This window comes from Dermacentor andersoni, chromosome 11 (assembly GCF_023375885.2).
Source record: "Dermacentor andersoni chromosome 11, qqDerAnde1_hic_scaffold, whole genome shotgun sequence".
NCBI lineage: Eukaryota > Metazoa > Arthropoda > Arachnida > Ixodida > Ixodidae > Dermacentor > Dermacentor andersoni.
In genome coordinates this window covers 10,736,466-10,760,015 of record NC_092824.1, presented here as the reverse complement: position 1 = coordinate 10,760,015, position 23,550 = coordinate 10,736,466, and the positions used below count along the sequence as shown (strand labels likewise).

General features: G+C 45.5%; 1 protein-coding gene across 3 annotated transcripts in view; it reads left to right on the top strand.

Annotated features, from left to right (window-relative positions):
* LOC126517914 (arrestin domain-containing protein 3-like) overlaps positions 1 to 23,550 on the top strand; it is a 276,278-nt gene that overhangs the window by 237,881 nt on the left and 14,847 nt on the right. For all 3 annotated transcript variants that reach the window (XM_050167745.3, XM_055064358.2, XM_050167744.3), the window contains exon 7: positions 7,050 to 7,164. In XM_050167745.3, the coding sequence (XP_050023702.2) occupies positions 7,050 to 7,164 (115 nt within the window). The remainder of the gene's footprint in view (positions 1 to 7,049; positions 7,165 to 23,550) is intronic.

The following is a 23,550-nucleotide window of genomic DNA, read 5'->3' as shown; positions in this document are numbered from 1 at the left end:
CTTTCGTCTCCTGTGATAGCTTAGTGGTATCCTGTCTAACGGAGTTACCACCGACTTCTGTTGAACACTCCTTAATGATGCCCATAAGATTGTTGTTCATTGCTTCGACACTAAGGTCCTCTTCGTGAGTTAAAGCCGTATACCTGTTTTGTAGCTTGATCCGAAATTCCTCTATTTTCCCTCTTAACGCTAACTCAGTCATCGGCTTCTTATATACCATTTTGTTCCATTCCCTCAAGTCTAGGCTAATTGGGGATCTTACCATCCTATGGTCACTGCAGCGCACCTTGCCGAGCACGTCCGCATCTTGTATGATGCTAAGGTTAGCGCAGAGTATGAAGTCTATTTCATTTCTGGTCTCGCCATTCGGGCTCCTCCACGTCCACTTTCGGCTATCCCGCTTGCGGAAGGAGGTATTCGTTATCCGCAAATTATTCCGTTCTGCAAACTCTACTAATAAATCTCTCCTGCTATTCCTATAACCGATGCCATATTCCCCCACTGACTTGTCTCCGGCCTGCTTCTTGCCTACGCTGGCGTTGAAGTCGCCCATCAGTACAGTGTATTTTGTTTTGACTTTACCCATCGCCGATTCCACGTCTTCATAGAAGCTTTCGACTTCCTGGTCATCATGACAGGATGTACGCGCGTAGGCCTGTACGACCTTCAATTTGTACCTCTTATTAAGTTTCACAGCAAGACTTGCGACCCTCTCGATAATGCTATAGAATTACTGTATGTTACCAGCTATTTCCTTATTAATCAGGAATCCGACTCCTAGTTCTCGTCTCTCCGCTAAGCCCCGGTAACACAGTACATGCCCGCTTTTTAGCACTGTATATGCTTCTTTTGTCCTCCTAACCTCACTGAGCCCTATTATATCCCATTTACTACCCTCTAATTCCTCCAATAACACTGCTAGACTCGCCTCACTAGATAGCGTTCTAGGATGGATGCAAACGTACTACTAATGCGCAAAAATGGAGACGTTAATGAACTGAAACCGTGTAGGCCAATTAGCCTACTCCCAGTCTTATGTAAAATAATCGCCAAAATAATTTGCGACAGGATAAGGGTAACACTGGACTTTATTCGGCCAAGGGAACAGGCTGGCTTCAGGAAGGGATACTCTACAATGGATCACGTCCATGTCATTAATCAGGTAATGGAGTAATCCACAGAGTTCAATCGGCCTCTTTATATGGTTTTCCTAGATTACGAAAAGGTGTTTGATTCAGTAGAGATACTAGCAGTCATAGAGGCACTACATAATCAGGGAGTACAGACCGCTTACGTAAATATCTTGGAAAATATCTACGGAGATGGCACAGCTACATTAATTCTACACGAGTAGGAAGATACCTATAAAGAAAGGGGTCGGACAACGAGACACAATCTCTTCAATGCTATTCATTGCATGCTCGGAAGAAGTATTCAACCTATAAAACTGGGAAGGTTTAGGAGTAACGACCGACGGCGAATATCTCAGTGATCTTCGGCTTGCAGATGACATTGCTCCATTCAGCAACACTGTAGACGAATTACAACAAATGATTGAGAACCTTAATAGAGAGAGTCTAAGAGCGGGGTTGAAGATTAATATGCAGAAGAGAAAGATAATTATCAATAACCAGGCAAGGGAAGAAGAGTTATCCTCTAGAGTCTGTGATGGAGTACGTTTACCTAGGCCAGTTAATCACAGGGAACCCTGATCTTGAGAAGGAAATTCACTCAATAATAAAAATGGGTTGGAGTGCATACGGCAGACATTGTTAGCTCGTGACTGGAAGCTTACCATTATCTTTGAAAAGAAAGCTGTACAATCAGTGCATTTTGCCGGTGCTGACATAAGGGGCAGAGAGTTTGAGCCTGACAAAGAAGCTTGAGAACAAAGACCGCGCCAAGAGCGATGGAACGAAGAATGCTAGGGATAACGTTAAGAGACAAAGAGAGTGCTTCGGATTAGAGAGCAAACGGGTATAGCCGATGTTCTAATTGACATTAGGACAAACAATGGAGCTGGCAGGCCATGTATGCGCAGGTCAGATAGACTTTGACCGTTAGGGTTACAGATTGGGTACCAAGGGATGGGAAGCCCAGTCGAGGACGGCAGAAGACTAGGTGGCACGATGAATTTGGGAAATTCGCGGGCACTAGTTGGAATCGTTTGGCGCAGGGCAGTGGTAACTGGAGATCGCAGGGAGAGGCCTTCGTCCTGCAGCGGACATAAAATTGGCTGATCATGATGATGATGATGCCACTATTCCGAACTCCAGCGTTTTCACAGACAGCTTTAGCCGTCATCGAGCGAGATGTCTTCATTAGTACCTGTGCGCGCGTGACACCGTGCTGGTTAGTTTATTGAAAACACATTGACGGCCTTGTTGGTTTAAATACATGATGTAAGCACGGCTGAACAAGGACATAGAAAGCAGACAGGCAAAGACAGCGCTGTCTCTGTGTGTCTATTTCTTTCTACGTCCTCGTTGAGCCACACTTAGGCATTCTATAATTGTTAGTTTAGTTAGTAAGCGAATCTTTACAAGTTCATACGGCCGATAAAACTACTATCCTTGCTTCGTACAGCAATCTACTAATTTGCTATAGCAATCGGTGCTACGGCTTTCGGGCACAACTGCGAATTTTTTTTGGATATGGCAATTTTTAACATTTATTTATTTATTTATTTATTTATTTATTCATTATACATACTTTCAAGGCCCTACGGCACTACAGAAAGGAGTGGTACATAACAAAACAATGTAATATGCAGACAATAGTAATTGGCTAGGTTTCCTTCTTTTCTTTTTTTCATGTGTGCGCTTGTGTTTCGTGTATAGTATTTGCTCTTGCAGGATAATCAGAGTGCTGTTTCCTGACACGTGTTTCTACTCGTGCAACCGTGTGGGACGTTAAGTCTTTAGACCCTTGATATAAAAGTTTGGAAGTGGCAAGATTATTAGATATTAGTGGTTTTATTGTGTGTGTGCATTGTTATAGGGAATATTGCTTTGGTAGGCCAGTGAGAGCGTGGCTACGTGTTTGAACCCGTTGCGAACACGTGTCATACCTTAAGTCTGCGGCATTTATTGCTTATCAAGCATTGGTGATAATTACTTAATCGCATTTTAAGGATTTCGATTTTGTGCGTATCAGCCGTTGCTAGAAAACACGTGCTTTCAAAGCTTCCGTGTTTGCCTTAGAGAAAGCTAAGTGCGACACATGGCAAGCAAGACGGTAAAGCGTGCATTGTGCTGGAGGTCCTTCAAGGTAGACGAGGGAACGGATGGGAATGGAGGTAAAATCGAGTCAATCGACACACAGTGTGATGTTTGTGCTAGGCTTAAGAAAATGGAGGACTTCCTGGATGAGATTGTCAAAAATGTCGAAGAACTCAAGAATGAGCTAAATATCGAGCGTGATGCGTGGAAGGTGGTGGAAAAAAGACTTCCAGCTTCCGATGAAAAGCTGAACAGGGCCGCTATTGTGAACGAGAATGTGCGTGACAATGGAACACAGGCTCCCCACGTGACAGGGCAGGGAGTGTCAGCAAAGCACGTGGGATGCATGCATCCTGCGGAGGGGGCAGCTGCAAAGAGTAGCACCTACCTTGAGGCGACCACAAAAAAAAAAAAAAAAAAAAAAGCAGAAACGCAGGGGTCAGTGCCCCTTGTCAAGTCCGAATCACGCGGAAAAAGACAAAGGGAATCTGAGAGAGGTAGGAGAGAGTGGAATGGTGATTATCGCCAGTGAATCAAACCTGGCTAGGTGCTCAGAAGCATTTGTGGAGAGGGTGAAAGGCGATGAAAGAATGGCGGCAGGGATATTTACAGGGCGGACACTGGGTTCTGTAATGGAGCGAGCAAAAGCAAAGCTCGCGGAAAATGCCCACGTGCGCAACCTTGTCATAGTAGCAGGTGGGCTAAATGGCGTTCTAAACAGGAAAGGGACAGGACTAGCGCAGCGCTTGGTGAAGGGAGCAGACGACTTGCGCGCGCTGTCTTTTCCAAGTGCAGATCCTGGTATGCACGGTGTCGGAGGAGCTTGTATGTGACAGTAACATGCAAAGAGCCATAGTGGCTGCTAATGACGCTAATGGACAATGAGCAGAGAGAAGGGTTTCGAGGTTGTAGAAGTTAACAGGGAAGTGAGAAGGTGTAGTGGTTCTCGACGAAACGAGATCCACTTCAATCACAGACGAGAAGTGGGCTGGTGGCTTGGTGGTTCGTGCGGTTGCTTTTTTGGGTGGCCTATGAACGCTCAGGAGGGCAGTGTAGGTCGTAATGAAGAAGCTTTCCTAGGGGAACCTCGGAATAGCATCGCCGTTGATAAAAGAAAAAGGAGGAAAACAAGAAATAGAGCTCGCGATGTAGTAGGCTACATAAACATGCAGGGTGGCAGAAGAAAGGAAAAGCGGGTAGAAATTGAGGAGCATCTAAATAGAGAAAAAATAGGGGTCTATGCGGTTACAGAAGCACACCTTAGAGACTCGAAAGAGCCGCCAGTGATTGAGAATTGTTTGGGAAGAATACAACAGAACTAAGTCGGAAAGAAAAGGAGAGGGAATCCCAATGCTCATCCATCAGGGAGCCAAATGGAAAAGAGTGAATTCAAAACTTCAAGAGCATCTTTGCTTATACTGTAGAATGAGTGGAAAAAAATATGACTGAGCGTAACGTATTTGTGGACTAGAAATAACTGCAGAGAGAAGAATCAATAGTTAGTGAAATACACAAATAATAGCCGAATCTTTCCAAGGCGATGAAAGGGTTGTATTTGAGGGAAAAAGAGCATGAGAGAGGACCAGATAGAAAAGGAGCTAGTGCTGAGAAATTTTAAGTCGAAGAAAGCCGAAAAGAAATTCCTAAGTGCACAGCCACAGAGTTTGAGGAGGTTCCTGTTAGGCTGATTCATGAACTAAGACGAAAAAGTAAGAAAGCTCTGCTGAAAAGAGTTGAAAAAGCTTTAAGAGTTAGACGAATACCAGACAGTTGGCGATAAATTAGAATGATCTTAATTTATAAAGGTAAAGGGGAGGAATATATAATTTACTCACATAGACCGTTTACCATTACATCGGTAACATACAGATTAGCAATGCAGGCAATTGAAATAAAGCTGCAAGCATGGGCAGAGAAAAATGGCATTTTGGGAGAACTTCGAACTTGCTTCAGGATAGGTGGGCGTCTGGATGATAACTTATTTGTCCTTACTCAGTCTATTGAAATATCCAGAGTAGAAAAGGGACCGTTATATGGGACCTTTTCAGACATTACGGGAGCGCATGACAACGTGGACCGCAACATATTGTGGGATATTCTGGAAAGGGAAGGCTTGGGTGACGATTGTATACAGCTTTTGAGAGACATTTACCTAGAAAATAATGTTCGTGTTGAATGGGAAGGGATGAGGAGCGAGGAGAAATTTCATATCAACAAGGGGCTGTGGCAGGGGTGCCCTTTACCCCCACTGCATTTCCTAATGTCGAGGATGGAAAGGGCACGAGAGGGAAGTAATATCGCGTCTAATCTCTCATACAACAGGTGGGCACAGCAGTACTGCAGCAGCTTTCAGGTTTGTTTTATGTGGACAATATTGTGTTGCTGACTAACAAGCAAAGTAATATGCAACGTCTGGCTCATATCTGTGGCGAAGAAGGTGAGCATTTAGGATTGAAATTTAGCGCGAAAAATTGGGTGTTATGGGATTCAATGAAAACGAAAACAGACAGTGGCAATGCAGGGCCTGGAAATACCTCGGGTAAAAGAATGTAAATACCATGGTATATGAATAAACGAGGGCAATAGATATATAGGAACACAGGAAAAAACAATAACAGTAAAGGGGAAGAGAAATGCAGTCGTTACGAAACAAAGAGCGCTATGGGGATACAATAGGTACGAGGTGCTTTTGGGTATGTGGAAATGTGTAATGGTTCCAGGACTTACATTTGGAAATGCGGTGGTTTGCTTCCGATCAAGAGTACAATCAGGACTCGATGGCAACCAAAGGTCAGTCGTACACCTCGCATTGGGCGCTCATAGGAAAGCTACAAATGAAGCTGTGCAGGGTGATATGTGTTGGAGAAATTTTGAAGTAAGGGAACCTCAGAGTAAAATAGATTATGAAGAACGACAGGGGAATATGGAAGAAAGTGATTGGGCAGAGACAGTGTTCAGGCATTTGTACTGGTAAAAAGATTGATTCATAGTGGAGCAAAATAACTAAGAAGCTTACCAGAAAATATACGACCATGATGAGCAACATGGCAACAAAGAACGCCAAGTGGAAAATAAGACATGCTGAGATAGTCTCATGGGTGGCGACAATGGAAGAGAAACGTGCTATGAATATCTACTTAAGAGGAAAAATCGAAATCGCGAAAGAAACATATGTCATTTTGTCACAGGGGGCACCACCTGCACAAATGAAGACGATGATGGATAAGTTTTTGTTCGTCTCCTTGAAAAAGATTCTTGTCGCTTGTGCGAATGTTTACGCTAAATGATAGCGCAAGAAAGGGTGCGCTTACTCGAAATTGTACTTTCCCCGCTTGGTAATAAGCGATAGCACAGCGGTTCTGAAATTTTCGGCGTGTAGCGCGTGACAACGAAAATGCGAGAACTACTTTCGCAGTTTTGAACCCTGAGAGATTCGAGGAGATGCGGGAACACCAAATTACTTCGAAACCGGCTTAGAAGTCCTATCACATTAACAGTAACCACAATACCGCCACAATAGTCGGCATAACGAATGTTTAAATAACTCAGTTTTGAAGAATTACTGTAGTGTGTGTTCACTTGAGCTTGTGAGCTGTAAACGATGTGTGTAAAAATTGAGCTTTAAAGAGTGCCACATTTTGGGGGATCGCTTCGGGGAACAGTTCGTTATACTGAGTTTTCAACAGTGCTGGCTCTAGATTTGTGAGTTAAAACCACCGTATGGTATGCATCGTTATGCCTTGCATACCTTGTACTTCCGTTAACTCTGTAACTTTTCTAATTAGATAGTCAATTCGAAGTGCTTATTTGTTCTGATTGTACTTACAGGTATGGGTCGAGATGGAAAAATCTGGCGATGACCTGGTGATGAACTTTCCCATCACTATTGCCACCTGTCCATTCAGGATTCCCAATTCTAAGCAGGAGCCCTGCATCGACTATGGTATGGCTGTTCTCTGTAGCCGATTTATCAAAAATAAGGTCATGTGTGTGACAAAACACTCTGTGAGCAAAGACAGAAGGAAATTGTTCGGCTTGAAATCGAGATAAAACCCCAACGCTTCATCAAAGTGAACCTTTGCATTGTAGTAGTGACCCTGCAAACCATTAAGACACCTGACGCGCACAGGATCTCTCGGTATCTGGCGACACCTACATTTAAGGGAGTGAACAAAGAATTCGAAGCAATCAATGCGCTTTCAATTTATTCGCACTAATGTACTATATGTTCTTCAATGGCTCTTACAGCTATAGGCATGTCCTAGCGTTTGATCGAATACAGTCCAGTTCTTTTCTTCCACCAAATAGCCCAAGCGTGTAGGACAAAAATGTTTTTGCAGTAATTTCGTTCAACGAATAATGGACGCTCATCTTACTTTAGTTACAAAGAGTAATATCAGTAAATGAATGAACGTACGAACGAACGAATGAAAAAAAGGAATCTTTACTCGCATAAGATGATCTGAAGCCTCATTGTGGAGAAGGAAAGACAAACATTCTGAAACTGATAATGGCCCGCAAGCCAAATTCGGCGACAAATCTAAACAGCGCGATTAGCGCAGTGCGTGCGTCACGTATGCCGTGTTCGACCATTCGTTAAAAGGCTGCGCCCTGCAGAAGCAAGCTCTTTTTCTGGATAACGCGTGTTCCACGAGGAAGTCTTCAACTCGGCAAGGGATAACCCATTGTGTGTGCCAGAGCGCTGCACGGCCCGAATGTTCCCGCCTGGGCCCTGTTCGTGTCCGTCGTATAAAGGCCAGGCCCGCCGCGGACCCATCGCTTCAAGCTCGAGCTCAACTCATGCCCTAAGGCAGCGAGCCTTGTCCCGGCCCGGACACGCTAAAACTTGCTTTACTCAGCCCGGCCCGGTCGTTCGCGCCAGACCAGGCCCTTGCAAAGCTTTATTCTGAGCCTGAAAGTATTCGCAAAAGCCTACAATGAGCCCTTGGGTAATTTTATGAACCATCTGTCCGATAGGATGTTCATCACTTGTCATATCTATCGTTTCTTGTGAAGGTTCTTCCCAAAAAGTTGGAGTGGGTAGGTCTTCTCTCATGCGACTACTACTTATTGATCATCATCATCATCATCAGCCTAGTTACGCCCACTGCAGGGCAAAGGCCTCTCCCATACTTCTCCAACTACCCCGGTCATGTACTAATTGTGGCCATGTTGTCCCTGCAAACGTCTTAATGTCATCTGCCCACCTAACTTTCTGCCGCCCCCTGCTACGCTTCCCTTCTCTTCGAATCCAGTCCGTAGCTCTTAGTGACCATCGGTTATCTTCCCTCCTCATTACATGTCCGGCCCATGCCCATTTCTTTTTCTTGATTTCAACTAAGATGTCGTTTACCCGCGTTTGTTGCCTCACCCAATCTGCTCTTTTCTTATCCCTTAACGCTACACCCATCATTCTTCTTTCCATAGCTCGTTGCGTCGTTCTCAATTTCAGCAGAACCCTTTTCGTAAGCCTCCAGGTTTCTGCCCCATATGTGAGTACTGGTAACACACAGCTGTTGTACACTTTCCTTTTGAGGGATAGTGGCAACCTACTGTTCATGATTTGAGAGTGCCTGCCAAACGCACCCCAACTCATTCTTATTCTTCTGGTTATTTCAGTCTCATGATCCGGATCCGTGGTCACTACCTGCCCTAAGTAGATGTATTCCCTTACCACTTCCACTGTTTCGCTACCTATCGTAAACTGCTGTTCTCTTCCGAGACTGTTAAACAGTACTTTAGTTTTCTGCAGATTAATTTTCAGACCCACCCTTCTGCTTTGCCTCTCCAGGTCAGTGAGCATGCATTGCAATTGGTCTCCTGAGTTACTAAGCAAGGCAATATCATCAGCGAATCGCAAGTTGCTAAGGTATTCTCCATCAACTTTTATCACCAATTCTTCCCACTCCAGGCCTCTGAATACCTCCTGTAAACATGCTGTGAATAGCATTGGAGATATCGTATCTCCCTGTCTGACGCCTTTCTTTATAGGGATTTTGTTGCTTTCTTTGTGGAGGACTACGGTGGCTGTGGAGCCGCTATAGATATCTTCCAGTATTTTTACATATGGCTCATCTACACCCTGATTCCGTAATGCCTCCATGACTGCTGAGGTTTCGACTGAATCAAACGCTTTCTCGTAATCAATGAAAGCTATATATAAGGGTTGGTTATATTCTGCACATTTCTCTATCACTTGATTGATAGTGTGAATATGGTCTATTGTTGAGTAGCCTTTACGGAATCCTGCCTGGTCCTTTGGTTGACAGAAGTCTAAGGTGTTCCTGATTCTATTTGCGATTACCTTAGTAAATACTTTGTAGGCAACGGACAGTAAGCTGATCGGTCTATAATTTTTCAAGTCTTTGGCGTCCCCTTTCTTATGGATTAGGATTATGTTAGCGTTCTTCCAAGATTCCGGTACGCTCGAGGTTATGAGGCATTGCGTATACAGGGTGGCCAGTTTCTCTAGAACAATCTGACCACCATCCTTCAACAAATCTGCTGTTACCTGATCCTCCCCAGCTGCCTTCCCCCTTTGCATAGCTCCTAAGGCTTTCTTTACTTCTTCTGGCGTTTTTCGAATTCCTCTAGGCTATTCTCTCTTCCACTATCGTCGTGGGTGCCACTGGTACTGTATAAATCTCTATAGAACTCCTCAGCCACTTGAACTATCTCGTCCATATTAGTAACGATATTGCCGGCTTTGTCTCTTAACGCACACATCTGATTCTTGCCTATTCCTAGTTTCTTCTTCACTGTTTTTAGGCTTCCTCCGTTCCTGAGAGCCTGTTCAATGCTATCCATATTATAGTTCCTGATGTCCGCTGTCTTACGCTTGTTGATTAACTTAGAAAGTTCTGCCAGTTCTATTCTAGCTGTAGGATTAGAGGCTTTCATACATTGGCGTTTCTTGATCAGATCTTTCGTCTCCTGCGATAGCTTACTGGTTTCCTGTCTAACGGCGTTACCACCGACTTTTATTGCGCACTCCTTAATGATGCCCATGAGATTGTCGTTCATTGCTTCAACACTAAGGTCCTCTTCCTGAGTTAAAGCCGAATACCTGTTCTGTAGTTTGATCCGGAATTCCTCTAGTTTCCCTCTTACCGCTAACTCGTTGATTGGCTTCTTGTGTACCAGTTTCTTTCGTTCCCTCCTCAAGTCTAGGCTAATTCGAGTTCTTACCATCCTGTGGTCACTGCAGCGTACCTTGCCGAGCACGTCTACATCTTGAATGATGCCAGGGTTCGCGCAGAGTATGAAGTCGATTTCATTTCTAGTCTCACCATTCGGGCTCCTCCACGTCCACTTTCGGCTAACCCGCTTGCGGAAAAAGGTATTCATTATACGCATATTATTCTGTTCTGCAAACTCTACTAATAATTCTCCTCTGCTATTCCTACAGCCTATGCCATATTCCCCCACTGACTTGTCTCCAGCCTGCTTCTTGCCTACCCTGGCATTGAAGTCGCCCATCAGTATAGTGTATTTTGTTTTGACTTTACCCATCGCCGATTCTACGTCTTCATAAAAGCTTTCGACTTCCTGGTCATCATGACTAGATGTAGGAGCGTAGACCTGTACAACCTTCATTTTGTACCTCTTATTTAGTTTCACAACAAGACATGCCACCCTCTCGTTAATGCTATAGAATTCCTGTATGTTACCAGCTATTTCCTTATTAATCAGGAATCCGACTCCTAGTTCTCGTCTCTCCGCTAAGCCCCGGTAACACAGTACATGCCCGCTTTTTAGCACTGTATATGCTTCTTTTGTCCTCCTAACCTCACTGAGCCCTATTATATCCCATTTACTACCCTCTAATTCCTCCAATAACACTGCTAGACTCGCCTCACTAGATAGCGTTCTAACGTTAAACGTTGCCAGGTTCAGATTCCAATGGCGGCCTGTCCGGAGCCAGGTATTCTTAGCACCCTCTGCAGCGTCACAGATCTGACCGCCGCCGTGGTCAGTTGCTTCGTGGCTGCTGGGGACTGAGGGCCGGGGTTCGATTGTTGTATTCATATAGGAGGTTGTGGCCAAGTACTGCACCAGGGTGGCCAATCCTGCTCTGGTGAGAGAGTGCGTTACCGGTTCTGGTCACCGGGATCAGGCCGCACTCCAGGCCTGTTTGTGCAATTTTCTCAACACACGGTTTTTTTTTTGTATTTTCCGGTGGAGAATAGCGCGGCACCGGGATTTGAATCACGGTCCTCTTGCACTGGAGACGGATACTCTACCGTCCCCGTAGGAGTTAAATTAAAAATTAATTTATGGGGTTTTACGTGACAAAACCACTTTCTGATTATGCACGCCGTAGTGGAGGACTCCGAAAATTTCGACCACCTGGGGTTCTTTAACGTGCACCTAATTCTAAGTACACGGGTGTTTTCGCATTTCGCCCCCATCGAAATGCGGCCGCCGTGGTCGGGGTCCGATCCCGCGACCTCGTGCTCAGCAGTCTAACACCATAACCACTGAGCAACCACGGCGGGTCCCGCAGGAGTTGTACGCCTCATTTAACCTACAGTGGTGCCCTACTTGGTCAGTCAAGGTGGACCAATCTGAGCTCGGTTATACCGCATGGATGGCACTCGGCTAGAGAACCTGGTATTTATGACCTGCACATGTGAGTGTGAGGCCATACATATTTGAAGATATATATCTTTCTTTTTTTTTTAGGAGGGTTCCCGTACAGTGATAAAATAAAGGAAAAGACATTAAAAGCAAGAAAAAAAAAGAAAGAAAAAGGGGCGGAAAAAAAAAAGGAACATAACAGGTGATTTGAACTCATGACCCTTCGATGTTGCCCGGAAAGATAGCTCAGTCGGTTGGTTCGTCAGGCCCCAGGCTACTTTCAAGCGCCACAGCTCCTGCTCCGAGCCTCACACTTACGTGGAAAGAGACTCATGTTGTCCGCGGTAGTCATACTTTCTTGGAAAAATGGCCGCTCAAGGAGAAGAGCGAACTCGAGCGGCTTTAGAGGCTAGGAAAACTGCCTTAAAATATTTAGACTTGAGGGAAAGCTTCGTTAACAAACTATAACACGGCAATCAGCACTCGAATACGACGAGAGAAATTACTGAGACGTGGAAAATTCCCTTGAAAAAAAAAAAATCTGGTTTGCTAGACAAATGCTTGTATGTATTGAACCTCTTAAAAGATGAGGGGTGAAATATGCGCTCACCGAGAGGGCATCTTCAGCACGAGACATCCACAAGGCACCTTACAGAGATGTGGAGAGCTTCGCGGCCGGAACGAAGCCTCCCTTCTCCGCCGGCCAAGAGGGGGAAACGCGCTTTCCGATCGCTCAAGGTTGCGCGGACAAAGCATAACTCTAGCGTCTAGGAAAAGCTTAACCAGGTGCGATGGCGGCACGCATAGCGTGGGAAGCTAGCCGCCAGAATAACTATACCAAGGGCTGCTGCTGATGAGGGCGAAATACCTTCGTGTAATTATAATAACCCTAACAGGACTACTTTCGAAAAAAAAAAGGAAACGGCCCAGAGGGCTATACTACGAGAGCTATGACTGATAGTTTTCTATATATATATATATATATATATATATATATATATATATATATATATATATTCATCTCATCTATGGGATCGCATGCGCGCGCTGTTTCTTTGTCTCTGCGTGTTTGTCTCTGCACATTTGAAAGGGTCACAGTTTGCATCATTGGGCCCTCGAGTTCAATGTTGACTAAGGACAGCCAGCATGCGCTTAATCTATTCAGCAGCATTCCCTGACGCCATTTCGTTACGGTATATCGACTCAGTAACAGCTGATTTTAATGTTCTCTCGTAACCACGTGAGATTCTTTGTCTCCAGATATGTTATACGACATCTCGCCCGGTGAGGGAAAAAAGTGCATACGTGATGGAGCACCATACTTCCAGGTGTAATGATGGTGGAACGCTTGATGGAACGTGTAAGCACCTTACGGTCATGGTACCGAAATTCTCGCAAAAGCACCGAAATTCTTTGATCTTTATCTTGCTATCTTATTTTTGCGCGCGCTGACGTACCGCAAACAAGTCTCTATATTTCAGCTCATATATGGACAAGTGTGAGGACCCATGATATTACTGAAAGGAGTTCTGTACAAGAGCAAATGTACATCTGCAAATTAAAAAAGAGCAGTTACTAATTTCCGTTGAAAACATACGCCACTTTGAGCGACATCGTGTTACACGGACCACCATGTTTCTTCACATATTGCTACTTTGCATATACAATAATACAAACTAAGTATGCAAATACAGATTTGTACTTAATAAGCACAAATCTATCTTTGCGTGGTTACGTGTGCGAGAATGACGTGAAAAAGTTACAATTATCTCAAGGGCGAAATTATTGCCTTGGATTTTTTTAAAGCAAACAATGGCTGCTGCGTTTGATAAAGTTAACAGCGCCACACTAAAGAGCTAATTCTAAAAGCCGCGGGAAACTGTCATATTCATTCAACTACGATTATACGCAGACGATTCTGTATTCTGAAGCCTCAAGTGCAAGTGACGAGTTAGTGTTAAATGATGTTTTTTCTGAGTTCCGTGCTTGGAGCGATCTTAGCAACTAACAGCTCATCTAACGAAGACAGTCTCGATGACCTTCTTTAATAAGACTACACTTCTACATTCTTGTTATGGCTTCAGCGGGACAAAAATCGCAAATGTAGACGAGTTTAAATACCTCGGGGTAACTTTTCCTCATAATATGAAGTGGCAGAACCACACAGACCGCGTCCACTTGAAGGCACTTCGCTAACTAGCATAATTAAAATGAACGGTAAAGGGCACTACTAAGGATTTCAAACTTGCTGCATAGAAAACGCTAGTCACCTAGGCCAATTTTGGAGTATGCTTCCATTGTCGGATCTCCCTGCTCACAAATTGCCGCTCACAAATTAGAATCTCCGCGAAAGAAAGCGCTAAAATTTATATATAAGAGATACTGCCGCGCGCTTATGCCACGTGCTTGGGCCACGTGCTCCCAGGAGACGAGGACGGGCTCGCTCATCAGCTTGCGCCTTGGCCTTCTGTCGGTGCTGCGCTGCCCCTTCGATCGCTCGGGCTTTAACGGTCTAGCCGCCGTGGTTGCTCAGTGGCTATGGTGTTGGGCTGCTGAGCACGAGGTCGCGGGATCGAATCCCGGCCGCGGCGGCCGCATTTCGATGGGGGCGAAATGCGAAAACACCAGTGTACTTAGATTCAGGTGCACGTTAAAGAACCCCAGGTGATCGAATTTTCCGGAGTCCTCCACTACGGCGTGCCTCATAATCAGAAAGTGGTTTTGGCACGTTAAACCCCACAAATGTTTTTAACGGCCTTTTTTAGAAGTCACCTGTCAATTAAACGTGACATTTTTCTGGTGGAGGTGCGGGGTATGCTCGACCCATGCAGCAGACCCCTCCCAGCAGCAGGAACGCTAGACCGATACCGAAACTCGCGCCAGTACATGGCGTGAGCCGGAGAATCCAGGGATTGGACATCGAATTTGAGTCTTTACCTGCGAGGACAACGACAACGTCGGCAGGTATGGATGCTACATCCGGTACTACCACACGAACCCGGCGACGTCTGCGACGGTACCTCCTTATTACACGCTGCAAAAACCGTGCGTGCCAAGTCCCTTCCATGGCGACCTTCTTGAAGACGTGGAAGAATGGCTGGCGGACTTCCAGCGCGTAGCGAAGTTCAGTGGATGGGATGACGAATCGAAACTCCGAAACGTCTACTTCAGCCGTTTCGATGGCGCTGGCATGTGGTTCGAGAACCGCGAAGATGTCCTGACATCATCACGTGAGTTCTGTCGCAGTCTCTTGGACACCTACGCCAGCTCCGATCGCCTGGAACGAGCCGAATAGTCCCTCCAGTCTCGCTTTAAGAAACCTAATGAGAGTGTGGCTATGTACGTGGAAGACATGGTGCGTCTCTTCAGGCGAGCTGACCCAATGATGTCGGAAGACAAGAAGCTGTGTCACTTGATACGAGGCGGGAAAGAGCAGCTTTTTCGTGGACGTGTTCGCAGTGCGCCCAGAACGGTTGCGGAGTTTCTCACGTAACCCGTCACCATAGAGAAGGCTCTGCACCAGCCCTCGCACCAGTACGATCGGCAAGTGAATCTCTCCTTTGCTGCCAGTTGCCTAGGAGCTCTCACGACTGACGTCGAAGCGCTTCGCGTTCGAATTCACTGATTTGTGAATTCAAGGGCTGCTTCGCTGCATCGTCTAAAGTCAGCCAGACGCCGATCACACAGCACAGGATAATTACTTGCGACGATTCACGTCCCCAGCAGCCGTATCGTGATTCGCAGAAACAACGCGAAGCAATTCAGCAAGTCAAGGAGATGATTGGCGATGTCGTCATCCAACCTCGAAACAGCTCGTGGTCGCCACCGGTTGTCCTAGTAAAGCAGGACGGCACTCTCCCCTTCTGTGTCGATTACAGAAAACTCAACAGTGTCGCATAGATGACTCTCTCGACCAGCTACGGCGAACGAAGTACTTTTCCTGCCTTGACTTGAAGAGTGGGTATTGGCAGATTGAGGTAGACGAGCGTGATCGAGAGAAAAGAGGCTTTGTCACTCCCAATGAGCTTTAGAAGTTGCGAGTACTTCCTTTCGGGTTGTGCTCTTCTCCGGCAGCTTCTCCGGTAACTGTGCTAGCCGACCTAAAATGCCAAATACGTCTCTAGCGTACCTCAATGATGTGGTCGTATTTTCAGGCATGCAGCTTCAGGCACCTGCGGCAAGTTCTCGAGGCAGTCCGATCGGCCAACCTCATCTTAAAGCCTCAGGAATGTCACTTTGGTTGTGAAGAACTCAAGTTCCTTGGACATGTCGTGAGTGAGGAAGGCGTCCGTCCCGATCTCGAGAAAACTGCCGCTGTAGCTGCTTTCCCGACTCCTGCCTAAAAAAAGGCGTTCGACGTTTCCTGGGACTGTGCGCATACTACCGTCGCTTTATACACAATACTTCTAAAATCGCTCAACCACTTACTCACGTCACTAGAGACGACACGCCGTTCATCTAGAGCTCTGAACAGCAAGCGGATTTTACTGAGTTTCGACACCGCCTGGGATTTCCCCCTTTTCTTGGGCATTTCGACGCGGAAGCCAAAATGGAAATTCATACCGACGTCAGCAACGTCAGTCTGGATGCAGTGCTCTTACAGCGGCTGGAGTACGGCGAAAGGGTCATAACCGACGCCAGTCGCGCCCTATCATGACCGAACTTCAATTACACTATCAATGAGAAAGAATGTCTTGCCGTGGTATGGGCACTTGCAAAGTTCCGACCTTATCTCTATGGCCTCCCATTCCGGGTCGTGACGGATTATCACTCCTTATGCTGGCTGGGAAACCTAAGAGACCCTTCCGGATAACTGGCAGGGTATTCCTGCAGGCGCAAGCCTGCAGGAATACGACATGACCATCGTGTACAATCAGGCCGCAGACACGACGATGCCGACGCACTGCCGCGCGCGCGTGTTGAGCCTGCCAATCAGCACACCGAAGATGAGAGCGCTTTTCTCGACACCATAGGCGAGGCAAACGTATGTACTCAGCAGAGAGCAGATTGTAAATTGCCACTTATCACTGCACATGTAAAACGCCGCAACGTACATCTGCCCCGACAAATTGCTCGCGGACAGTGTACGTTTTGTTTGCGACAGGGAATCTTATAAAAGAATAATTCTGCTGCCAGCCACAAAACCTATCTTCTGGTCATACCAGCAGAACTTCGTAACGAAATCCTGTTCACATGTCACGACAAGCCTGCGTCTGGGCACTTGCGTTTCACTCGAACCCTGGCTCGGGTATGCAAATCGTACTATTGCTTAAACTCCTCAGTTGTGTTGGAATATACGTCCAAGCCTGCCGTGAATGCCAGCGCCGAAAGCCACTCAATGTGAAACCTGCGGGATTGCTGCATCATATCCAGCCTCCTAGAGGGCCCTTCTATCAAGTCGGCATGTACCTCCTGGGCCTGTTTCCGTTGGCTACTTCCGGAAAGAAATGGATCATCATCGCCACAGACTATTTAACCTGCTATGCTGAAGCAATGGCTCTTCCCAAAAGTACCGCTTCTGAGGTTGCACAGTGTTTCGTACAGAATGTCATGCTATGTCATGGCGTCCTAACCTCTGTCATGACAGATCGAGGGGTGGCGTTTACGGCAAGGCCGCTTGAATTTTTTTCATGTGACTTACACCACGCACTGAAAGGCCACTGCATATCATCAGCAAGCAAATGGCTTGACCGAAAGCCTTAAAAAAACCACGATAGACGATGGGACGAGATACTACCGTACGTCACGTTTGCGTACAGCACCGTTACGCAAGAGACCACACGCTTCACACCGTTTTCTCTTGTTTACGGTCGTGAAGTTCAGACGATGTTAGAAGCCATGTTACCACGTGACAATTCTCACAGTCTTGATGAAAGCACTGAGCGTTTTGTGCAACGTGCCAAGGAAGCACGCCAACTGGCTCACGTGAACAGTGTATTGACGCGCGACACTACAACCTCCGCCGCCGACAAGTTGACTACCAACCGGGTGATTAAGTGTTAGTTTGGGTCCCGTCCGTCGTAAAGACGGTTCGGAACAGCTTCTTAGCCGGTACTTCGGCCCTTACAAAGTGCCTAGGCGACTGAGTGACCTCAATTATGAAGTTCTTCCGGATGGCACCCAGCCAGCACGACCCGGACAACCGCGGCCCGAGATTGTGCACGTCGTGCGATTAAAACCATATCACACAGCATAATATTCACATAGCATAATATAATTCACATATCACATATCACATAGCATAATATAATTTTCGAACCATTGCGTTTGTCCTGGGACAAGTCTCTCTGCCCGTCAACGATTTATTCAGCATCGACTCGGTGCTCTTCTGGGAGGAGGCGTAATGCCACCTACTTGTGCCACGCGGTTGGGCCACTTGCTCCGAGAAGAGGACAAGTAAGGGCGGGCTCACGAGCTCGCGCCTTTGCCTTTTGTCGGCGCTGCGCTGCTCCTTCGATTAAACGTGACAATATGACCATCACATTTCGCCTTCATTACTTGTCCATGGCTTATTGCTTGACACTTACACACAGATGTATGTGTGAATGCCTTATCACTTTGTATAAGATCATACATGGGTCATTATTACGGCACCGGTTTCATCTGTGAAGGGCCCCGCCCCCGCAAGTCGAAGCACTAACCACCTTAACGTTGTTTCATTCCAGCCATGCTTGAACAGTTTTAAATTTTCATTTTTCCCATCAACAGTAGAACTGTGGAATGGTCGTGACCGCTTGCTTCAGCAGTTACTTCCCGCACAATTTGCGAAAGAAATCCAGCATCATATGACTGATTAGTGGAAAGACCTACTTGCACACTGTTTCTTTTTGTACTCTTCAATACGTGCTTTTAAGATGCAATATTGTTTTGCTGTTTTGTTATGACCTGCGCGTAAGTGTAACAACCTCTTCTGTTGCTTGCACACTGATGCACTTTTGTGTTTTGTGTGCTTGCCAATGGATGCTATGTCAAGTGGCCAACTTCTCTACCCACCCCTGTTATATCTCGCACTCAGATGGCAGTCTATGTATACATAAAAATAAGACCTGCGTCTAGTGAGTGCTACGTCACACGTAATTTAGCAGGGTAAAGTTGTAGGTCACTTGGCGAGACATTGTGAATATAACTGCTACAACCGAGGGACGGAGGGAGACGACAACACAAGGTGGTACTTGCAAATGAATGTTTATTGAAGAACAGCCTGGCTTTTTATAACGGATGGCACACGTGGCCCGACAACTAATAGTAACCAGGATGTAAAGACCGACAAAAAATTTAAGATTGCAGAATGTTCTCGGAAGAATAAAACCGACCGCATACACGTGGAAGCGAAAAAGCTGAAAGTGAGCAATACAAATGATAACCGTAACGCATGAACAAGATAACCCAAGATGAGAAACCTGAAAGGCGACGAAACCGCGTGTGCAAACGATGGCACAAAAAAAAAGAAAAGCATGCATAGAAGAATGCAACAAAGTATTCACATGGCAAGAAACCCCAGTTTATTTCTCAAGACAGAAACTGAAAGGGAACTAACGCATTCGTCCGGTTGCGAAGGTAAAATAGCCACTGCCTCTACAATCTCTCTTTCAAGCTGTCCCTTCTTCCTTCCTATAATCTGTGTATGGCTGAACTGAGGAACGCACTGACAACTACGACAGTGAACGGATAGATTTGCACCCCCAGCTTAATCTGCGGAACGCGCATGCTCTCGTAAACGGTAATTAAGGCATATACCAGTCTGTCAGATATAAAAACGCTCACAACAGAGATGGATCTTATATACGACACCTGTTGTGCATGCGACACGCTTGTTCTTTTCTAGATGCTTCTTACCACACATGCCAATGTTCCGAATTGCCGCTTCCCGCCATTTTGCACAGTTTGGAAAGTTTTGAAGGAACAGAGAATTCAATGTCGATACCATATTTGCCTGAGATTGTTTCCATGTTATGCGAAATCTTATGCAGGTAAGGATCAACTGCATATTTTTTCTTGGAAGCCATTTCTTGGGAGAGAGTCCTGTTTTCTGTCTTCCAGAGCTTCTGGCGAAGTAATTCAGCAACCGATGTTAACATTGTACTCGGAAAACCTGCCCTTTCCAATCACTCCACTTGAGAGGGAAATCTAGAGTGCAATTTATGAACGCATGATTTTAAAAGCGATGATCTCAGGCAAGCAGAAGCTAAACCCCTTTTTATCAGCTTAGAATGGGAAGAGGCGAAAGGGAACAAGGCTTTTTTCAGCCTTCGTTGGAAAGCCCAACACGCATGTTGACCTTGACTAATATACAGCTTCAAGTCTAAAAACTGAATTAAATGATATTATGTAAGCTGGAAGTTTAATGGTTGAAATTGAATGATTTTGTGGAGACCTGTATGCGGTCATTTTTAATTTTTCTAGAAGATTCTGCTTTCCTAAATTTTTGCGTTGGTCTTTACTTCATCCTGGTTATTATTGGTTGTGGGTTACACGTGTCATCCTTTATAAAAGTCATCCTGTTCTTCAATAAAAATTCAGTTGCAAGTACCTCCCTGTGTTGTCGTCTCAGTCCCTCCCGTGTCTGTAGCGGTTTTATTCACAACGCCACACATCATCTTCATATATTATTTATTTTCCCTTTAGTTTTACAACAGAGAATCGGAGTATGAAACTACAAACAACGGGATTGCAGGAAAACCACATGTTTATGGCGCCGACCATGTTTATGGGTTAGAAAGACATATCCCGTGAAAACTGGCAGGATGATATAGAATAAGTCGATTGAATCGAATGTGGAGGAGAATAAATGCTTGCGGCCCTTTATACGCGAAGCCTCACCACTTCAAGTGCGCACGACAGCTGGATGAATGTCAACATTATACTTCTTCATAAGAAGGAAGACTTAAAGGAATTTGAAGAATTATAGGCCAATTGGCTTGTTTTCAGTATTGTCTGAAATACTCAAGATAATTTTCAGTAGAGTCAGAGAAACACTTGTATCAACCAATTGATTAGGCACGCTTCAGGAAAGGATATCCTACAATGGACCACATCCACGTCATCAATCAGGCAAATGAGAAATCTGCGGATTGCAGTCAACTTTGTCTGTTGATTTATTGCACTAGGAAAAGGCGTTTAATTTAGTAAAGGTACCAGCAGTCATGGAGTCATTGCGAAAGAAAGGAGTACAGGAGGCATATGTGAATATAAATGTGAAACCAGTTTACATGCCACAATGTTCAACAAGCTGTCGGTAAGACTGTAGATAAAGGTTTTAGTTACGCAGCTTGACGAGCGCACAACCCCTAATTAAATATATTTTCGCATCAGCGCGATACAGTGCACACCATTACCACCAATTCATTACACAAGATTTAAAATAAACCAGGACCAAACAAACGCAAAATTAATCAGCAAAGTATAGCATTTTATGAGAGAATAACTTTGTTCATGTGTAATAATCAAGACAACGCACACGTTTCACGTAGCTCACGATACTTGCAAGCAAAAATATCAAAGTAGTTGGCATGTTTCGAAATATCCACTAAGATTGCACAGCTACTCTTGTTCTTACAAGGAAAGTAGAAAATTACCTATCAGGAAAACGGTCCGGCAAGGAAACACGATCTCTCCAATGGGATCGACTTATTGATTAGAAAAAGTGTTCAAGTTGGAAAGGCTTAGGAGTGAGGATCAACGCGAAATTTCTCAACGTTCGGTTTGGAGGCGACATGGTCCTGGTCGACAACACCGGGAATAAATTTCGAGAAATCATTGAAGCCCTTAACCGAGAAGGTGTAAGATTAGAAGACAGATGTAATGTTCAATAGCCTCATAAGCAAACGAGAATTCATTAGCGCCAGTCAGCCCTTAGAGTATGTGCAAGAGCACATTTACCGAGGCCCCTCCCTCACAAAGGACCCTGGTTATGAGAAGGAAATTTGCAGAGGAATAAAAAAACATTGCAGTGGCGTTTCACTTTTTGAACATGGGTTACGCGCAAGCGTATGAAAGCCGCGAACATGCAGTGAGCACCGCGGCGTCGAAGCACAAACGGAAAGGGCGCGAACGCGGTCGCAGACGCAGCATTGCTCTCGACAGCGCGACGCCTGGTGTGCCGCAGGGAAAGCACGTGCTGCTACACATGCAAAGAAGAGGCGCTGCGGCACTGCGAGCACCGCGGCGTCGAATCAGAAACGGAAAGGCTACGAATGCGGCTATTGGCCTCCCCACCTCTAGGCGCCTTCCTCCTCCCGCGTTTGCTCCCCTCGCAGCGACGAACATAATCTCGCCGATTTGAGAGAAGGGGCACCTATGCTTGCGCGTAAAATGTGTCGGCGTGGGTACGGCAGGCATTACAAAATCCTTACTGGGAGCTTCCGACTATCGATGAAAAGTTTACAATCATCGCATTCTGTCGGCGCTGACATACAGTGCAGAAACTTCGAGGTTGACAAAGAAGCTCGAGAACACGTTATGGATAGCGCAAAAAGCGATGGAACGAAAAATATTAGGCGCAATGTTAAGACATAAGAAGAGAGTGGTGTGGATCAGAAAGCAAACGTGGATAGCCGCTATTGTAGTTTACAGTTGAACAGTTGACCTGTTTGAACTTTACAGGTCATGTATTGGGTAGCGCCGATAATAGATGGAATAGAGTTAGAGAATGGGTGCCAAGGCAAGGGAAGCGGAACTGAGAACGGGAATAAATTAGGTAGAGTGGGGGAAATAAGAACTTTTCATGCGCAAGTTGGAATCCGCTAGGGTAAGACATGGGTAATTGGAGACCGTCGGGAGAGGCCTTCGTCGTCCAGCAAACCTAAAAATAGTCTGATGATGATCATTGCATTGAATTTACTCTGTTTCTCTCACGTCCTTTTGGTGGCTCCTGGCTGTCTTTTAATGATTCTGTGTCTGGTTGCCAACTGTCTCGACCTCCTCATACATTATGTGTTCATGCTTTTGAGGGCAATATATTTCCACACTTTATCCGGTCATTTATATCCAGCAATGTTCCTTAGTCATTCTGCAAAACGAAATTTCCTCTGGTCGTACCTGAATTAAAAGAACCCCAACGTATGTCTCCCTGCACTACAACATTTGTTATTTTACCGTCAGCGCCCAAGGCCAACCGTCCTACTGATGTTTTCTTAACTTTCAATGATGTCTGATGTCCGATTTTAAGCACTGAATGAAACTTGCAGACGTTTATGTTAGTCATGTCACTCTATTGCAGTTTGTACGCACCACCTCATATGTACTGAAGCACCAAAGTGCTCTAGGTTTTGTTATTGCTGCCTTCCGCTTCTCCTTCATTACTTGATTATCTAGATGGCTGCTAGAGTAAGTGTTTCCTTTGTGTATGCATACACTAAGGTGTTTACATTGCTTCACGATGACTATGGGGGGAATGGCTGGTAAATTGGCACTACATCATCGCCTGTGTCTTCGTCAAAGATCGTTTAAGATTTTAGTGGAGAAAAGCAGCGGAATATGTACTATTTAAATAACACGGGAGTAGTACCAGATGAAATCCCAGTAGAGCTAATCAAAGAGCTGGGTCCCAAGAACATGTCACAGCTGACTAGTGCCATAGGCATGCGATTAAAACGAAGGTCAAATCGAATCTTCCGGCGCCTTCTCCCTGGTGCAAAATGCCTGTAGTTTGGCTGTAATTCGCAGTAGTCGAGCAGCAACCGGTTTCCATGTGCAGTAGAGTTCAAATTATGTGCAAGATGCACCCTGAACGTCCCCGCGATGCTTAATT